At 51.8% G+C, this 16,436-nt stretch overlaps 1 protein-coding gene across 1 annotated transcript; it reads right to left on the bottom strand.

Annotated features, from left to right (window-relative positions):
- Positions 1 to 13,031: 13,031 nt before the first annotated feature.
- On the bottom strand, positions 13,032 to 15,687 carry LOC128947427 (histone H3-like centromeric protein A). Its single transcript, XM_054291684.1, has 4 exons — positions 15,612 to 15,687; positions 15,035 to 15,126; positions 13,782 to 13,859; positions 13,032 to 13,166 (listed from the first exon to the last, which is right to left on the bottom strand). Exons 1-4 carry the CDS (start codon positions 15,685 to 15,687, stop codon positions 13,032 to 13,034), a joined length of 381 nt encoding a protein of 126 aa, XP_054147659.1.
- Between the last annotated feature and the right edge of the window lie 749 nt (positions 15,688 to 16,436).

Here is a 16,436-nt window from a genome sequence, read left to right as displayed (position 1 = left end):
GCAGTGACCCCACAGGGCTGGTGGTCTCGGGAGGAGTTTGAGGGGCTGCAGGATGCACTTATGGGCAGAATGGCGGGTCCGGGGCATCACCTGCGATCGGGTGGGGTAGTTGGGGGTCCTCAAGGCGCTCTTGGGGAACACGGGCAGAAGGGAGGGAATTGGCAGGCACTTAGGGGTCTGGGGAGCACTTGGAGTCCTTAAAGGAACACTTGAGGGAACGGGGGAGCAGACTGGAGCCTTCAGTGGGCACTTGGGGATCCCGAGGGGCACTTGAGGCCGGGCTGCTCTCCCACCTCCTTTGCACCGGACGCTCCGTTCGTTGCTCCAGGCTGAGCCTCTGCGGGAGGTATGCGAGAAGTGACGCGGGACCGTCCCGAGCCCCTCAAATTTCCCCCTCGGTCGCCTCCGGAGCCCTCAGGCCTGACCCGCTCCATTGCCCGCGCTCTCGTTTGGTTTCACCCCAGCGCTCGGAGCTTGGGTGATGGTTGGTTCAGGACGGAGACGGGCGGGCGCTGGAGCCAATGGGAAGCGGGGGAGGGGGAAGGCGGGGGAGGGGAGGTGTCCTGGGGAGGGCTTTGGGGATTCCTGGAGGGGTTTGGGGGTCTGGGGACACTGAGAGATGCCCAGGGAGTTCTGGGGGTTCACTGGGGTGGTTTTGAGGATCTCAGAGAGGTTGTTTGGGATCCCCAGGGAAAGTCTTGGGGTGGAGGGAGGTTGGTGTGGTTCTGGACATCCTAGAAGGGACTGGTGCAGGAGGGTCAAGGGGATCCCCATGTGGTTTGGGAGGCCCTCGGGTTGGTTAAAGTGGCAGAGAGCTGGGATCCCACTGACAGAGACCCTTCATATCCCCCATGGAACCTTCCAAATCTTGCCTAGAAACTCCAAACCTTCCCAGGGACTCCCAGATCCTGACAGGACTCTCTCAGCTCCCCTTAGATCTGTAACCCCATTCAAGGGAATGATAGAAAAATTGGCTGGCAAATAAACTTTCTAACACAATTTGAAGCATTAGAAAGCAGGCATTCTTTATCTGTGCAGGACACACTGAAGGACTTCTCCTTTAATCTGATGTGTGCGGTGAAACTTTGCCACAGGGTATGGTCCTGTACGGGCCACGAACAGGTCTCTGGTGGTCATATTCACGGAATGCTTCCATATTACACGTGACCTTTCCTTGAACGTTTCCCTTGAGCGTGCACTGTTACTTCTTGTTACATAACTTGACAAAAACCCCACTATATTCCTCATTACCTATTTGTCCACTGGCTCCAGCTGTGCTTGCGATGCTCTGTCCATGCCTTTAAATCATTTCAACTTTTCTGCCAGTTGTCTTTAAGCTCCATCCAGCATCTTCAGGGCAACTGAAAATTTCTCTTTTTCGTGTCATTTATCAGGAGCCCCAAAACCCTTCCAGGGACCCCCATCTCCCCAGAGGGACCCTGTGGTTTGGGAGGTTCAGAGGGCTGAGGGGATCCCTGGGTAGTTTGGGGGGATCCCCATGTAGTTTTGGAGGTCCCTGGATGGCTTTGGTGGTGGGGTCTCTGTCTCTGGACAGTTTTGAGGATCTCTGTGGTGTTCAGGGTTTCCCCATTTTTATGTCTTCATTTTAAGGCAAAGGCCCTTTAATTCCCTGTTTACCATTGTCTCTCCTGGCTCCAGCTGGTTTTCTTCAGCTTTTTCAGTCATTTGGGCCAGAATTTCCCATTCCCTATAATTCCCCGCTGGGACTTGGATCATTAATTTTTGATAAAAAACATCTGGACTTGGCTTGTCCTTTCCCCAATGTCATGGGGCCAGAAGGTACCATGGGGACAGCAATTCTGGGAGTTCAGGGAATTTGGCATGATTGCTGTGGGTGCCACACCTGTTATGACATTCCTGTGGTTCCACACCTGTCACAACATCCCTGTCAGTTACATCCATCAAGATGTCCTGTGAGTTCCACTCCCAGCATTTCCTATCCCTGACAAGATCCAGCTGCCAGATCCCAAATTCTCTGGAACTTTGAGTCATGCCCCCTTGCTTTCCTCCCCCGGCCCCCATCCTGAAATTCTGCTGAATCTGCCCAAATCTGTATGGTTTGGCTGTGTCTTGGGTATTTTTTATTTGGGTATAAAAAGAGTGACTTTGGGACAAACATTCTGTGTCTGAAGGGGCCCGGGAATTGAACTGCCAAGGGGCTGGTGAGTGGGGAAGAGTGGGGAGGCTTAATTCCCTGTTTATTCCTGGTTTTCCTTGTTGTTTGGTGATGGGCAGAAATTGAGGATTTTTTCTGCCCAAATTTCAGATTTTTTTTGCCCTTTCCCTTCCCGAATTATATGACTTTGGCCCCCTTTCCCCCACAAGTTTCATAATTTTAGCCCTTTTTCTTTCAAAATGTTGGGTTTTAAACACTTCTTTTCCCAAGTCTCATGGGTTTGCTCTTTTTGTGCATCTTTCTCCCAAATTTCAGGTTTTTTTGTCCTCGTCATGCCCAAAAATTGGTGGGTTTCTTCTTCACCTTTTTGAGGTCAAATTCAGCATTTGGGAGGGTTTGTATGGGACAAGGTGAATGAAGGGTTTTCCTGGATGTTGAGCCCCATTTTGATCTGAATTTGGGGGATGTTGGGCACAAAACTACCCATTTTGACTGAAACTGAGGGGATTTGGGGGAAAATTCATCCTTTCCATGAAGTTTTATTGTGGATTTGGTGGAAATGGGGTATTGAGGTGACATCAAGGGCAGGGGTTGGTGAGAATGCTGTATCAGCATTTTTAACTCAATTTTGACGTGAATCTAGGTGATTTTAGTTAAAATTCCTTTGTTTTTAGAGGGAACGTGATATAGATGTAGACTCCGATGTGGCCTCAAGGGAGTGTTTAATCCTGTTTAATGCCATTTTGACCAATAGAGGCAGGGGGGGAAAGTGGGGGGGTGGAGATTGGGGGAAAAATATATTTTACCCAAAAAGGGATAATTTGGGAAGGAAATCCATTTTGTTCCAAATGTGGAGAATTTTGGGCAAAAATTTTATTGTTTCAAATGTTTGGAGTTGATTTTGAGGCAGTGGGGACCAAAATAAGCCCCAAGAGGTTTCCATGTGCTGAAAAAAGACATTTTTGGGTAATTTGGAGGTTATTTGAGTCTTCTGGAGACATCCCAGGACTCACATGGATTTTTCCCATAAAATAACAGTTTTTAGTTATTTTCGGTGTTTTTCTTAGGGATGGCACAAGATGGGATATGGTGGCTCTTCCCCCAAACCTCAAATTCAAATCACGTCAGTTTTCACCAGATTGTTATAAATGATCAATTGTGAGCCAAATTATCAAAAATTTCAAAAAGATTTAATAATCTTTCTGCACGACTGAATTTCGGTCTCCAAAACCACCACAGCCAAAGAGACAGTGTCGAGCCCGGGGTCGGTGCTGGGTGAACACAGATCTGACCTCTATCACATCAGACCTCCCTCTGTTCACACATGCCGCTTCTTGCGGCTAGGTTTTATATAGTTTATCGTGCCTGAGGCAAAAGAGGCCCAATTTCTTTTTTAATTCTTCACATTCATTGTTGTTCTTTTCAATGGGCAGAGCTGGACAAAGATCAGCTCCAGGTTCATAGTCAGCACTGATGGGCTCCAGGGAAGCCATGTATCCAGATGAATAAGTCTGGCGTCACTGGCTATCTTGATTGATGAAATGGGCAAGGCGATGATTGCTCTTAGGCGGTTTCCAGTTTCAGAGGACTCAAGAAACCAGAGATCATTGCCCTGGGAGCATCTATTCTTACGCTAAAGTGCCGGATCCATCGCTACCTTATCTGTGTCCGGGAATTTGTTGGAATCTGAATAGCCGGGGTGGTCAGAGACACTTTTTTGATTTTACAATCTTTTATAACATACATTCTTTAATAGCATGAATTATTTCTACCATATATTACAATAGGGCATCTAGAAGAGGTCTGTGGGATTTTTGGGGGAGACTCTAGGAGTGTTGAGGAAAATCTGTGAAAGGTATTGGGGTCCAGGTAGGGCTTTGAGGAGTCTTTAATGGTCCGGGGGTCTGTGGGATGTTTTGGGGGGCCCAGGACAGTATTGGGAGGTCTATGGGGACTAGGAAGTCTATAGGGGCACCTCGGGATTTATTTGGAGCATCAGGGCGGGGAACCCCCAAACCCGTGGGAGTGGGGCTCACCTCTCTTCTTCACCTTCACATGGCCGACATGGCGGCAGGGGGTTCTGGTGTCCCTATGCCCCTGAGGGTGCTGGGGGGGGGTTATGGGAGCGTCAGAAGCTCCCCCTAAGCCCCCAAAAATCCCTCGTGCTTCCCCTCCCCGTCTCTCACTGGCCGCTGGTTCCGCGCCAGTTTACTCACTTCCTGGACTACAACTCCCGAAAGACCGCGGGGCCCCGTAGGACGCCGATAGAGCCGGAACTGCGGTTCCTGTCATGCCCCGCGGCCCGCGAGAGGCCCGTCAGGGCCGGGACTGTCCCCTAAGCACCGTCCCAGCTGCTCCCCAAGTGCTCCCCTGAACCGTGAGTGCGCCCTGGGGCCCCGTAGGTACCCCCATTTTCCCTCTCCTGACCCCCAAGTGCCCCTCAGAGTCCCGAAGTCCTCCCGCCCCCTACTTGCCCCCCAAATGCCCCCTGTGTGTCCCCTCGGACTTCCAAATGCTCTCCAACTGCCTCCCCGCCCCCTAAGCGCCCCTACAGATCCATTAATGATCCCACAAGCACCCCCAGCTGGCCTCCAAGCGCCCCTCGAGTGTCTCCTGGGAATTGGCGTGATGACAACAATGTAGAGAAAGACTCTGACTCTATCGCAGTATCAGCAACACTTCAGCCTTTAATTAAAATTTGAATCAAAACTGCAATTGCCGATGTGGAGGATGGACAGGCCTCTGCACTTTTTCGTGCCACTCCCGTGGTCCCACTTGCAGCCAGGGAAATTGCAGGAAAAACATTCCTGCATGTTGTGCACATCAAAATTTCATGGGAATCAGGAACTGAGTCTGTGTGGTGAACTTCCCTGACAGGTGGAGATAAATCCTGTCTGATGAAGAACAGGTTGGGAGGATCTGGGGACCTGGAGTATACACTCCTGTACCCTCTCCCCCCCGAAAACACCAGAGACCCCCTCAATCCCCTACAGACTCCCCAGTAGATCCCAAATACCCTCAGAATCCCCTCGAAAAGCTCCATAGCTCCCCCTCCCCAAAAAACACCCTATAAACCCTCAGGACCCTCCCAAACCTCCCTTTACAAGCTCCTGAGGCTCTCTAAAATAACCCATAGATCTGCCCAAACCCCCAGCACTCTCCCACACCCCCAAAAGTTGTGGCCACAACTAGTCATGGACTGCCTGAGCCACTTTTTGGCCTGATATGTATGTAGGTATAAATCTAATAGAGAGATAAAGTGTAATATAGAAAAGGGGCCTCCAGGAGAGCTGGGGAGGGTCTTTGTCAGGGGACAGGATGGAGGGTGAGGGTTTTCACCTGCCAGAGGACAGGGTTAGATGGGATTTTGGGAAGAAATTCCTCCCTGTGAGGGTAGTGAGACCCTGGCACAGATTGTCCAGAGAAGCTGCAGCTGCTCCATCCCTGGAAGTGTCCCAGGCCAGGTTGGACAGCGCTTGGAGCAACCTGGGATTGTGGAAGATGTCCCTGCCCATGGCAGGGGGTGGATTGAGATGACCTTTGAAGTCCCTTCCAACCCAAACCAGCCTGAGATACTAAAAGTGGGGGAGGTTTGGGGTAGGAAACCTTGCCTGACCCCAGGTGCCCTCCCAGGCTGCTCCATCACTCACGCTTCAGGAAGAGACAGCAAGAGAAAACCTGATGAGAAAGCTCCTGGGAGAGATGGGCTGGGGGCGGCGTGTGAGTCCCTCAGGAACTGCTCCAGCCCTTTCCAGTCCCTCAGGTGGAGGCACCTGGGGCATGATTCCTACCCAATAGGCGTCCCAATGGGGGAGAAGACAGGTTCAGCCTCTTGATGCAGCCTGTCCTGATCCCTCTGCAGAGCCTTTCTGCCCTTCAGCAGATCCATACTCCCACACAAGTTGGTGTCATTTGTCAACTTAGTTTGACTTCCACTTGATCCCCTCATCCAGATCACCAGTAAAGATGTTGAACAGGATTGGACCCAGCACTGACTCCTGGGGTCACCCACAAGTAATTGGGTGTTATGGATAGAATGGGAGCTTCAGACAAGCCACGTTTTAGACTAAGATTTTTTGGGTACAGCTGGAATTAGGTGGCCTGCACCTAAACCACTCTGGCTCACAAGTTCTAAGAGTGGCAGATCAGGTCTATTATGAAATTAGTTATTTATTGAATAGACAGGAGATAATAGACAAAAGGTCTTGAACAGAGTTACTTACTACATGGTATAAAACAGAAGAACTACTAGTAGATTACATGAAACAGCTCACAACATTAAGGTACCTATATCAAAGCTAGGAAAGAAATAGTACAGATTAGGAGTCAATGTAACTTACCACCAAACTGGCAAGACTGTGCATAGAGTCCTTTCACTCAACCCTCAAGAAAGGAACCACAAAACCAGCATCCCAACTTTGCGGGGAAAGCCCCACACATTTCCAGGGAATGTGCAGAAACTTCTACTTTGTGAAAGTTTGGTGTAGCTTTAATAGATTGTGAAGCAAAGTGTCTGTCAGAAATTCCAGCTTATCTTTCCATAATCTTGCTTCCACAGCAAGATGTTTATTGTCAGCTACAAGTGCTGCTTCCATGGCACCCAAATAACCATGACACAAGTGGCCTTTAGTGATTTACTTCACCAATTAGCAAGCTCTTGAGGCAGGGAACACGTCCTGCTACACTGGCCCCAGCTGGATTTAGTTCCATTCCCCACCACACTCTGGGCTTGGGCATCAGCCAGTTTTTCATCCAGCAAACAGTTGCCCTGTCCAATCCATGAGCAGCCAGGTTCTCCAGTGTCAAAGGCTTTACTGCTGTCTATAAATATCCATCCACGGCCCTTCCCTCATCTCCTGAGTGGGTCATTCTGCCACCGCCTGCAGACCCTTGGCCTGGGCGGGAACAACCTGCGGTACTGGGCAGCCGTGGCATTCCAGGGCCTCCCGCGGCTTTGCCGGCTTTCCCTGGCCCGCAGCCGCTGCTGGAGGTGGGCGTGGCCACACTGCAGCCGGTGCAGGTGACCCTGGGCGTGCTGGAGCTGCTGCCAATGCGCTGCGCTGCCTGAGCCCACACCCGCGGCAGCTGCCGCCTTTCCGCTTCCTGCACGGCCTCTGGGAGCTGAAGCTGCAGGCGCAGCAGCCACAGGGGATGCGTGTGGTCCCACAACGCTTCTTCCAGGGCCTCAGTGCCTTGCGCTCGCTCTGCCTGTCACAGAACTCGCTCTCGGCCATCCCTGCCGATGTCTTCGGTGACCAGGCACAGCTGCAGGGTTGCAGCCTGAATAGCTGCTAGGAAAGCCCAGGATAAAGAAGCAAAAATGGGCTGTGCATGGTATCCACAGATGTTTAATTCAGCCACGCAGTAACATGTTCAGGTCCCAGGCACACACACATGGAGGGTCCAGGTTTCTTTCTCCCCAGGGGCCCGGGGTCACTCTGATCTCCGGGCAGTACAAAGAGAAGGGCCAATCAGGGAATAGGGAGGGAGTGCCTCAGGGGCACGGGGGAAGGAAGGAGCCAATGGGGTCTTATCGGCTTTTTGGGTGAAGCTTCTTGTGTTTCCCCAACCATTGGGATGCCTCTCAGGGTCTCCACAACTCCCTGTTTTGATTTTATTCTGAAAGCTTCTCTGAAGGATCAACTGGATCAACAGAAAATGACAAAAACAATCAAAAACATCCATAAGACAATTTTCAAAATGCAACCAATTTTGAGTCACCAGTGTCCAATTATATTTTCTTACAGCTGGCAGGACGGCTGCTGGGTTTTCTTAGTATGGTTTATCTGGAAACTAAGTCATGAGAAGATTCTTTCAGCAGGGACTTGTTCTCTGCCACCTGTGGCAGTGTTGTTGGCTGTGACTGGCTCTGTACGAGGTAGTGTGCGTGGTGGTGTGCCTGTTGGAAATTCCAAAATAGAAATTATTAACTTTTAAGAAAAAGAGGGTTACTTTAGGGAAACATTATTTTCTTTCCCTCCCAATCTCGCTCCCTCTGGTATTATGAAGGAACTCTGGGGAAAGGGATTAGTGGAATTAGTGGAGGGAGGCCATGGAAGGGGGGAAAAGGAGGTAGGAATTTGTGGGAACATAAAAAAGGGGTAGTAGGACAATGGAAAGGAAAAGGGGAAAGTGAGAGAGGGGCAGGGAGGCCACAGGAGTTGGGGAAGGGTATTAGAAGAAGTGCGACTTATGTGATTGGAAGGTTCAGTCATTGTACTTTACCATGGGAAGGAAAGCACATAGCCCCAGTGGTTTAGGTGCAAGTTACAGGTTGCCCTAGCAGGGTAATGATCAGCAAAAGCTTTCTGATCTGGCAGCTTTTGTATGAGAGTCATCTTTGGGCATATATAATATCAGAGGTGGTATCCACATTTTAATGATGGGCTTCTGGATGAGAGTGAGAGTTCTCTTCTGTAGGAAGGAAAGCATGTAGCCCCAGTGTTTGCGGTGCTGATGAGAGGCTGCACAGGGGAGGTAAAGGCCAGCCAAGACCTCTCTATCATGGCACCTTTTTGGTGGGAGAAATCCTTGGACATTGGAAGTATTATCTAACTTGGGTAATGGGTAAAATCCCTGGTCATATTCAATTAATTGCACTTACAACTGAAAAGCATGTGTGATGTAGAATGCATGTCCTAAGTTACTATACTTATTATCTTAAATAAAAGAAGTGACTCTACCCTGTGGGTTGAACTTGTTAATATGTGAACCAAATTTGCTTCTTGCTGGCAGTGATTACTCCTGCAATAAGGATAAGCTGTCCTCCAATGGTTAACTTGATCCTCAGTGGGGATGTGCTGGAATCATTACTGATATCATTCCTGGATAGAAAAAACAGTATGGGTCTCAGCAGCATTAGCCTGAACAGGTTACCCCTTAGTGGCTCAAGTTGTTAATGACAAAATTCCTTTTTCCCACTCAGAATCTCTCTGTTCCATCTCTTTAAATGTGGTTGAGTTGAATAGTGAATATTTCTTTGGTCTTTCATGGTGTTAGGCCTTGACATTCTTCAGGAGGAATCTCAACTTCAACTTTATGAAGTGCTTGTCCACTGCTGTTGCTGCTTCCTGTGTTTTCAGGGGGATCTCCTGCAATTTGAGTTGTCCTCCCTGGGTAGCATGCTCTCCTAATTTGAGCTATGAGTTCCGCAAAGTTTAGTACAGCAGTGATTGTAGATGTGGTACTGGTGTTCAACTGCCTGTTATAAATCATAAGCCACAACTGTATGTTCAGCTCTTTCGTGAGCCAGAACCTAAGAGCGGCTCAGTTGGTCTGAGCATGGTGCTGAACCACAGTTGTTGGTTCAATCTGTGTATGGCCCATTCACTTAACAGCTGGACTTGATGATCTTTGTGGGTCCCTTTCAACTCAGAATATTCTGTGATCTGTGACATAATGGCAATGCCAACAGCGAACATTGGCTAAACACTGGCATGTTCTATGTGGCTGGAGTGTTAAAATGATCACTGGCCACTGTCTCTGACAGGAGAGATAGGAGTGTGACTGAGTGATTGTACCTTTTTCCTTTTAATCTGTCACCACCTCATCAATGCCCAAGCACACGGGTGCTTGTATTGTGGCTGTTAGGTTTGCAGTAATTGGGTATTCAACTCTTAGTGGGGCCACATTGGCCAGAACTTCAGAAATTCCACTTCTCCCTGCTGCAAAAATCCAGCACGGGGACACACTAGCAGTCTTTGGATCAGGGAGTGCAGGTGCCATGTGGAGTCAGCACAGTCTCTGGATTCCTTTTAGGGTTTGGGCTAATGTGCAGACATTAACATTGACTCACTGACATCAGGCAGACAACAGACTTAAACGTTCAGAATATCAAAACCCTAAATATTGTCATTGTGATCTTTGATTGCAAAGCAAGTAGCCAATATCCACTTCTCATCCAGGACCCATAAATTAACCATAGCAGCTTGACAGATAACATGTGCTCCATTTACTAAAGTGATGTTAACTCTTAGCGTCTGGGTCATACACCCAACTTCTTGGCGTCCTGCTTCATTACTACTGAATGCTGTGTTCCTATATCTATTAGAAATGTAATTAATCATTGACAAGAACCAACTGGAATCTGGATGTGTGAGTCATTAGTATGTATTGATAGGGTTCCACTTGTTGCATTTCAGTTTCACTTGGCTTGTGCGTGGAATGCTTCTGTAAATCAGCCACCTGAATGGACTCTGCACAATACAAGGTGAATTCGTAGCTTGCTTAAGCATCACCTTTGCTGTTTCTTTTGGTTTTCATCTCTTCTCCTTTTCTTCCTGGAACTGTTTCTGCAATTGTTCATTTCTTAGTAACAGGGATAAATAAGGTTTCCTCTCTCAGGTCTTGTTTCTTTCTTCTATAATTTCCCTATTCAAATTCTAAAATAATTGTCTTTCCTTACACTCTGCTGAAGCAAGTAGAGTCTTAAGATGGTCTTTCTCAGTCATAAGTTTATCCACTTGGATTCTCAGCTTTTCTCCTGTCTCCATCTCAGAAGCCAGTGGTAACTTTGATACCTCATTTTCTGTGTAAGTCTTACTTTTGGTGAGCTTCCTTAAATGTTTGCAGCTGCCAGCCCCCAGCTCACTGAGGATGCCAAAAGTTATTTCTAAGACTCCAATTAACAACATTAGCCTGTGAGGCCATAGTAATGATAGGTCTCTCAGGAGTTCCAACACCCACATCAACATCTTTATCCTGCTTGTGGCAAAAGAGTGCAACTTTCCTTTTCCCCAAGTACTACATTCTCCAGAACAGCAGTGGATAATTTATCACTTCCTGAGAAATTCCTTTCTGCAAGCCTTTCACTCAAACTGCATTCCATCATGCACTGGGACCCTGCTGCCCCCTTTTGGGCAGTCTGCTTCCTTGGTGCAATTCCAATCTCCTGATTGTTTACTAATTGTTCTACTCCTGTTCTGTTTACTAATTGTTAAGTGAAACTAATCCTTCTGCCATAGCTAATTAGCCCTGAAGATCTCTTTCCCCACGATAAGGGTCTTTTCCCTTGTCTTTCTCTCTGTGGGGTTAACACTTGCTTCAAGTGATCCTGAAATTCTGCCGCAGTGTTTTATCACGTTCAGCAAAACTCTAACCATGGCAGCCACATACTTGGTTAACCAGTGATGTGGGTGAGGGCTGTCCTGGAACATCTGTCATTCATCAGTTGCAAAAACACTGCCTTCTGTACACTCTCTGTTCCATGATCTATGGTTGGGGTCTCAATCCTAAGCAAATCACTCCTCTCTAATGGATGCAACCTCCTGCTCAATAGGCGGCATTCCGAGTTAAAAAACACAGTTTTCTCTAGTCACTCACCATTAAAAACACTTCTGGCCTCCAGAAGCCTTGGGCCTCCACCTCAGACAAATTATTTAATTACCCTCTTCCAGAGGCACTCTCCAAACATATCCAGTTTCCGATTACTATGTAAGTGTGCTATACTTTTCCTGGAACTTTGCTTGGCTGCTGCGTACCACACTGTTTTAGTAACAGTGTGCAGACCCTGACTGTCATAGAAGGTTTCATCATTAATTTGGGGTTGTAATGTGATTTCTTCATTATCAGATGTACTGCTGCTTATAGGGTCCTTAGAGATGTCAAAGCAATTTTCTGTCCTGTCCACAATTTGCATTGTTACCTTTCTTTGAAAGTTCAGTAACAAAAATATTCCCCACCAAACTGTCTAGGGAAAAAAAGCACCAGACTGTCTAGGGAAAAAAAGAGGGTTGAGGAGACCCCAAAACTGGAGGTATCCCAAACCAGGTGGGTGGGGGCTAGGCTGGGATTTTAGGGGGGATATTTGGGGTCCCTGAGGTTTGGGGGGCTCAAAGGGTACCCCAAGGATGGCAGCGATGGGCAGTTTTAAGGGGACTTGGGGTCCCAGGGTAGGTTTTGGGTTCTGAGGCTCGGGAGGGGTCTCCAAGGCATGAGGAAGGGGGGGTTGGGGTCCCAGGGCAGGGTTGGGGTTGGGCGGGTCCGTTCTGGGGTCCCTCTCGTGCCCTCAGGCGCGGGCACAGGCGCTGCCGGTGCAGCGCCCCTGCAGGTCCCGCCCCTCCCCGCTCAGCAGCGCCCCGAGCGGCAGCAGCGGGAAAAGCAGCCGGGGACCGTCCAGAACCCTCGTGGCCCCGCCCCCCAAGTGTGGCCCTCCCCAAGCCCCGCCCCATAGCGGGGACCCCGTTGAAGCTCCGCCCATGGACGGGAGACCTCCAGAGCCCCACCCCCGCGGGGTACTAAGCCCCGCCCCCCACAGGAATCCCTACCCACGTTCAAGCCACCTCTAAGCGCCGCCCCTAAAGCCTTGACCTCCGCTCAAAAAGCAAATCCCTTAAGCACCAACCCCTTAGACGACCCCCCACCACCACTATACGTGGAACCCCTTGGGCCCCAAGACCTTCCTGGCCCCCATTCCAGGTGCCCTCACCTAAAATGCTCAGAGGACCTCTCCCTGTGGGTTCTCCTGCCCTCCAGAGTTACCCCCTGTGGTGCCTTACCTCCAAATCCCTTCCAAACCCCCCAGCAACAGCACCTAGGGGTCACAAACATTTATTGGGGTACAGCAGAACTGGGAGGGTCTCCAGCAGGGTGGAGGTCCTGAGTAGGCTTCCCTGGGACTGGCATGCTGGTGATGGGGGTTCCAGGGGGATCATGGGCAGTGGTCCTCAATAATCTGAGAGGTGCTGGACTAAGGAAGGGGACCTCCACCCGGAGATGGGTCCCTGAAGGGGTTGTTGGGGATCCTGAGGTGGGGAAGTCTATGGGGTGGGTCCACGAGGGGGGGCTTGGGGGACCCTATGGGTGGGGGGGGGTCTCAGCATGATGGTCCCATAGGAGGTCCCAGTAAGATTATGGGTGTGAAATTATCAGGAGAGACTCCCCAGGGGGTCCTCATTCAGATGCCCCCCGCTTCGGGCCCTCGCAGGCGCCGGGCCAGCTGCAGATCCTTGGGGAACAGGGTGACTCGGCGGGCGTGCAGCGAGCACAGGTATGCGTCTTCCAACAGCCTCACCATGAAGGCCTCTGCTGCCTGTGAACCAAAACCTGAGGGAGGGTCCCCAAAGCTCCCCAGCATGCCCCAACCCCCACACCTTCCCCCGGGGTCAGAGACTCCCCCCAAACACACACCCAGGGGGCAGGGTCCCTCCAAACCCACCCATAGGTGACTGAAGCACCTTGTGCTTGCAAATGTGTTAGGGAGGGATCAAGACCCAAAGACCCATCCTCAATCCCCGACAGACCCTGGGAATAAGGGACCCCGCCCCACCCAGCACCCAGAGACCCTCTCAACATCCATAGAACCCTGTCCCAGAACCCATAGACCCTACCCCCAGCCAATGGAGACCCTCCTAGACTCCCCCTCAGCTCCCATCACATACACCCAACAAACCTCTCAGCCTCATCCAAGCATCCAAAGAGACCTTCTTGGACCTCCCCAGCCCCCAGAGACACCCCCAGCACCCAGAGATTCCCCCTGCAGCACCCACAGCCCCCCAGCCCCCATGGAAACCTTCTCAGTACCCATGAGATCCCCCTCAGCCCCTTCCCCACACCCCTAAGTCCCTGGATACCCCTGCAGGACCCATAGGGCCCCTCCAGCCCTCTGTGACCTCCCTCCATCACGCCTGGGCCCCCCGAGTTGCACCTCCTGCAGTGCCAGCAGGGCCATGCTCTGCCAGCGGTAATCGACGCCGCGGGTGAAGAGGAGGCAGAGCTCCCGCACCTGTGGCAGAGAGGGCACAGCGAGGGGGGCACATGGGGGCAGCAGGGTCACAGGGAGTGCGGGGACATCGGGACAACATGGAGGGGATATGGGGGCATTGGGGACATCCCGGGCTGGGGCCACCACCATGGTGACACCCTGGAGACGTGGAGACACTGCCCTGGGGACATCCCAGGGACCTGGGGACACCCTTGTTATCACCCTGGAGACACTTTGGGGATACCCCAGGGAGAGGAACACTGGGGACAGGAGCACCTGGGAATACACTGGGGAGTGGGGACATGGGAACATCACCACGGGGACACCCTGGGGTCTGCCAGGTGGGAGGCAGGGGGGAAGCACCACTCTGGGAACATCTTGGGAACACCCTCGGCCATGGGAACATGGGGACACCCCGATGGGACGGGGGGACAGTGCCAGCACAGCAGGAGGGGCACAGGGAACTCTCAATCCATGCAGCCTCTGAAGGTGGCAGGACACAAGGATGTCTGGAACCACAGAATGACATTGGAGGATATGCAAGGATGTTGGGGGAGGACAGGCTCACCATGTCACAAGGATGGAGAGGACAAGGACATGGGGAGGGATGGAACAGGGTTGAGGGGGGGGCCCTGGGGGAAAGGGATGGTCATGAAGAGTCCCAGGGGGTGATTTGGGGTTCTGGGGGGTAACTTGGTGGGTCTGTAGGGGGTTGGAAAATCGCAGTGGGTTTTTGGGATGGGGTCCAGGGGGAGGTTGGAGGGTTCCAGGTTGGATTTCAGGGGTCCCAGGGTGGATTTGGGGTTGGATTTGAAGGGGTCCTCAGGATTGTTTGAAGGGTTTCAGTGGGTATTTGGGAGAGTCCAATGGGGAGCTGAAGGGTCCCAGGGTGGATTTGAAGGCTCTGGGGGAAGTTGCAGGGTCGAGAGGGTTGATCTGGGGTGTCCTGAGACGGATTTGGGGATCTCAAGAGAGGGGATCCAGAGTGGTTTGGAAGATCCCAGACAATGCTGGAGGTTCTGGGGTGAAATTGGGGGGGTCCTGGAGGGGTTTGGGGGTCCCACAGTAGATTTTGTGGGTATCTGAGATGATCTGTGTGGTCCCAGGGGAGTTTGGGAGTCCATGGGGGGTGCTGGGGAGGTTCTGGGGGGGAAATCGGGGTGTCTGGGGATTTTAGCGATGTGGGGGGTTCTCACCAGGCGGGCAAAGGGGCCGGGGCGCAGCAGCAGGCGGGTGCTTCTCTGGTACGTGCGGATCTCCTGCAATGCCCGCTGCCCTGGGCGGCGCCCTGTGGGGGCATCGGATAGGGGTCTGTGGGGGCTTTAGGGGATATATTTAGCCTGGAGGGCAGAGATGGGGGGATCTGAAGGAACATGGGGGGTATAGATCTATAGGGCCTGTCAGAACACAGGGGGCTATAGGGGATCTATAGGGGCCAGGGAGACAGGGGAAGGCTGTGGAGGTTATAAGGGATCTGTAAGGTCTGGGGGGACATTGTGGGTATAAAGGATCTATAGGGAGCTATAGTTATGGCCGACATAGAGGAGTTATAGGGGACAGGGAGTATGGGGGTAGAGGGGCTATAGGGGAGAGGGAATGTGAGGTGACTCTAGGAGGTGGAAGCATATAGGGGTATATAGGGCACAGGCTAGGGGCGGAGGAAAACAATAGAGGGAGTCCATAGGAGTGCTCTAGAGGGGGGCCTGAAAGGGGGCTCGATGTAGGAGGTCCATAAGGGGTGTCTATAAGGGAAGTCCCCCGCCCCTCACTCACTGCGTGCCCGCCGCGGGGGCGATGGGGGGGCTGGGGAACGCCCGCGCCGTCGGGGGGTGGGTTTGGGGCGGGGCATGGTGTTGCCGAGTCCACCGCAGGGTCAGGGCGAGTTCAGAAGGGGACCCAGCGGCTGGGGAAGGGAGAGTCAGGGTGAGCTCAGGTGTGCGGGGCCCCCACGCCGCTGCCGGGATCCGCCGCGCCGCGCCGTGCCGTTCAAATCTCCCGCCGCGCCGCTCGTGACGTCACTTCCCTCCGCGCGCCAATCGGGGCGCGCGACCGCCCGGTGCCGCGCCGGACTCCGCCCGCCGAGGGCTCATTAGCAGAACTCTGCATGGCCCCACCCCCAGGCACCCCGTGCCTCGGTGCTGCCCGGGTAGTCTCAGTTACCGTCCCCGTGCGGTGCCAGTACGGACTCTGTAATCGTCGTGTAATCGTCCTCTGTGATCCCAGTCACTCTCATGTGGTTCCCGTTGCTCTCGGTCATCTGCATGGTTCCATTTACTCCCAGAATGATCCCAGTATGATTCCAGTCCCCTGCAGTATGATTTTAGTGCTTTCCAGTCACTCCCACTGTGAGTCCAATATGATCACAACGACTCAGTATGATCCCTGTCACACCCCCAACAGTCCCAATGAATTCCTGTCACTACTAGAATGATCCCACTATGATCCCAGTCAATCCCAGTATGATACCAGTTGCCCCCAGTCAGTGTGGTTCCAGACACTCCCAGTATGAACCCAGCGTGGTTCCAGTTGTCCCCTCCTGTATGATCCTAGTTGCCCCAGTTATGGTCCCAGTACCCCCAACATGGTTCCAGCATCTTC

The sequence above is a fragment of the Melozone crissalis genome, unplaced genomic scaffold (genome assembly GCF_028551555.1).
Source record: "Melozone crissalis strain CALT ecotype California unplaced genomic scaffold, PUWL_Pcris_2 ptg000105l_1, whole genome shotgun sequence".
NCBI lineage: Eukaryota > Metazoa > Chordata > Aves > Passeriformes > Passerellidae > Melozone > Melozone crissalis.
This window is presented reverse-complemented; position numbering and strand designations above follow the sequence as displayed.

Excerpts from the sequence above, each read along its gene's own strand:
- LOC128947427 (XM_054291684.1), bottom strand. The coding sequence starts at position 15,687 with ATGCCCCGCCCCAAACCCACCCCCCGACGGCGCGGGCGTTCCCCAGCC. Across the intron at positions 15,127-15,611 it reads GCCCCCGCGGCGGGCACGCA|GGCGCCGCCCAGGGCAGCGG; the intron begins GTGAGTGAGGGG and ends ATGCCCCCACAG. Across the intron at positions 13,167-13,781 it reads CCCTGCTGGCACTGCAGGAG|GCAGCAGAGGCCTTCATGGT; the intron begins GTGCAACTCGGG and ends TTTGGTTCACAG.